Genomic DNA, 1,970 nt, shown 5'->3' on the forward strand with positions numbered 1-1,970 from the left:
CAGAGGAGCTGGGCAGAGATCCTGCGGTTCTGCTTCACTTGAAACACATGACCTGCTTTTATGAGCTGGCCTTCCAACACCAGAAAGCCTGCTAGCATTTTCTCATCTGATCTAGTTAATAATTTTCCTCCCTTCAAGGAAATTCAGCCCAACTAAATGCAAAATAAACATCTAGGAAGGGTAAACATCCCTTCTTCCCCAAACCCAGCCACGGGCTTTAAAAGAGCTGTAACTGCTCAGGGTAAAAGATCTTGCTGTCACTTAATTCTCCCAAAACGGTGGCCAGGTCCAGGGCTGCTTGCGGTCTCCTCCCTCCCCGCCAGCGCCTCAGCCCCTGCCTGTCTCCCGCAGGATGTCTTTCCGGGACTTCATGAGGGAGTTCTCCAGGCTGGAGATCTGCAACCTGACCCCCGATGCCCTCACCAAGGACGAGCTCAGCAGATGGCACACGCAGGTGTTCGAGGGCACGTGGCGCCGGGGCAGCACTGCCGGGGGCTGCAGGAATAACCCAGGTACCTCTCCCCTCCGCGTCTCCGCTCTTGGCAGCGTGATGGAGCCGGGGGTCTCAGCCACGCATCCTCTTCCTCCCAGCCACGTTCTGGATCAACCCCCAGTTTAAGATCAAGCTGCTGGAAGAAGATGATGACCCCGGGGACGACGAGGTGGCCTGCAGCTTCCTGGTGGCTCTGATGCAGAAGCACCGGCGGCGGGAGAGGCGGGTCGGGGGTGACATGCACACCATCGGCTTCGCTGTCTACGAGGTAACCCCTGCGCGCCCCGATCTTCCTTGGGACCGGCTCAGCCCTGCCAGTCCCACCTTGACCTGGCACCCCAGTCCTCAAGGAAACTTCTCCCACCTGCTTTGGCCAGTCTGTGGGTTAATGTCCCCCATCCCGTGCTCCCTGCAGCTATAAGGGAGGGGGGCAGATACTGAGATTCTGATTTTTTTTCTCCCCTTTTCTCTCCTCCCTGCAGGTTCCTGAGGAGGTACGTCCTGAGCTGCTGGAGCCTACCCCCTCTTGGAGGAGAGTGCAAGAGTGGGCAGGAATGGGTTACTGCACACACATGCACGCGTGTGCACCCAGTGCCAGCAGTGGCTAGGGGGCTAATGGGTGCTCCTCCACGCGGGATGGATGGCCCCTGCTGGGATGGGCAGGGCAGGGATGTCCTGGCCTTGGTCCCGCCACTCCCTGTGGGTTCCCCCGCCGTGTTGCGGGGCTGTGGTCCACAAGCGCATTCATTCCCCCAGGCCCAGGGCAGCCAGAACGTGCACTTGAAGAAGGACTTCTTCCTGCGAAACCAGTCGCGGGCACGGTCTGAGACCTTCATCAACCTGCGGGAGGTGAGCAACCAGATCCGGCTGCCCCCCGGCGAGTACATCGTTGTGCCCTCCACCTTTGAGCCACACAAGGAAGCCGACTTCATCCTGCGGGTCTTCACCGAGAAGCAGTCAGACACGGCGTGAGTCCCTGCCTGGCCAGGGGACACCCTGCGCCTGTGAGCGGTGGGACATTGCCCCGCTGCAGGCAGCCTGCTGGCTGGGGACCCTGCTCATCACTTTGTTTTCTTCCTTTCTGCCCCCAGGGAGCTGGATGAGGAGATCTCGGCAGATCTGGCAGATGAGGTAGGAGCCACCGCTTTGGTTCGGTTGGTGCTGAGGCTCTGGGGCTTGGGAGGGGGAACTGCAGGGGGGAGGTGACTGCCTGGGTTTGGGATGTGGCTGTGGCTGGAGAGGGGCTGGCAGGGTTGAGGTGGTGGGGATGTGAGAAGTAACAAAGATGAGAAGAACAAAGAAGGGCTTCCCTTCCAGTTTGGGTTTGCTGAGCCTGGGAGGCAGGGCAGAGCCCGGGTTTGACCACTAACCTCCTCTTTCTGGTCTGTGTCACCCCAGGAGGAAATAACTGAGGATGACATAGAGGATGGCTTCAGGAACATGTTCCAGCAACTGGCAGGGGAGGGGGGGACGGCTC

At 59.6% G+C, this 1,970-nt stretch overlaps 1 protein-coding gene across 1 annotated transcript in view; it reads left to right on the plus strand.

The window, feature by feature from the left end:
- LOC104161562 (calpain-1 catalytic subunit-like) overlaps window positions 1–1,970 on the plus strand; it is an 8,975-nt gene that overhangs the window by 4,291 nt on the left and 2,714 nt on the right. Inside the window, 6 exon segments of the mRNA XM_009700048.1 lie at window positions 352–512; window positions 592–761; window positions 976–987; window positions 1,250–1,461; window positions 1,585–1,624; window positions 1,892–1,966. Of these exon segments, the coding sequence (XP_009698350.1) occupies window positions 352–512; window positions 592–761; window positions 976–987; window positions 1,250–1,461; window positions 1,585–1,624; window positions 1,892–1,966 (670 nt within the window).

This window comes from Cariama cristata, unplaced genomic scaffold (assembly GCF_000690535.1).
Source record: "Cariama cristata isolate BGI_N322 unplaced genomic scaffold, ASM69053v1 scaffold20555, whole genome shotgun sequence".
NCBI classification, from domain to species: domain Eukaryota; kingdom Metazoa; phylum Chordata; class Aves; order Cariamiformes; family Cariamidae; genus Cariama; species Cariama cristata.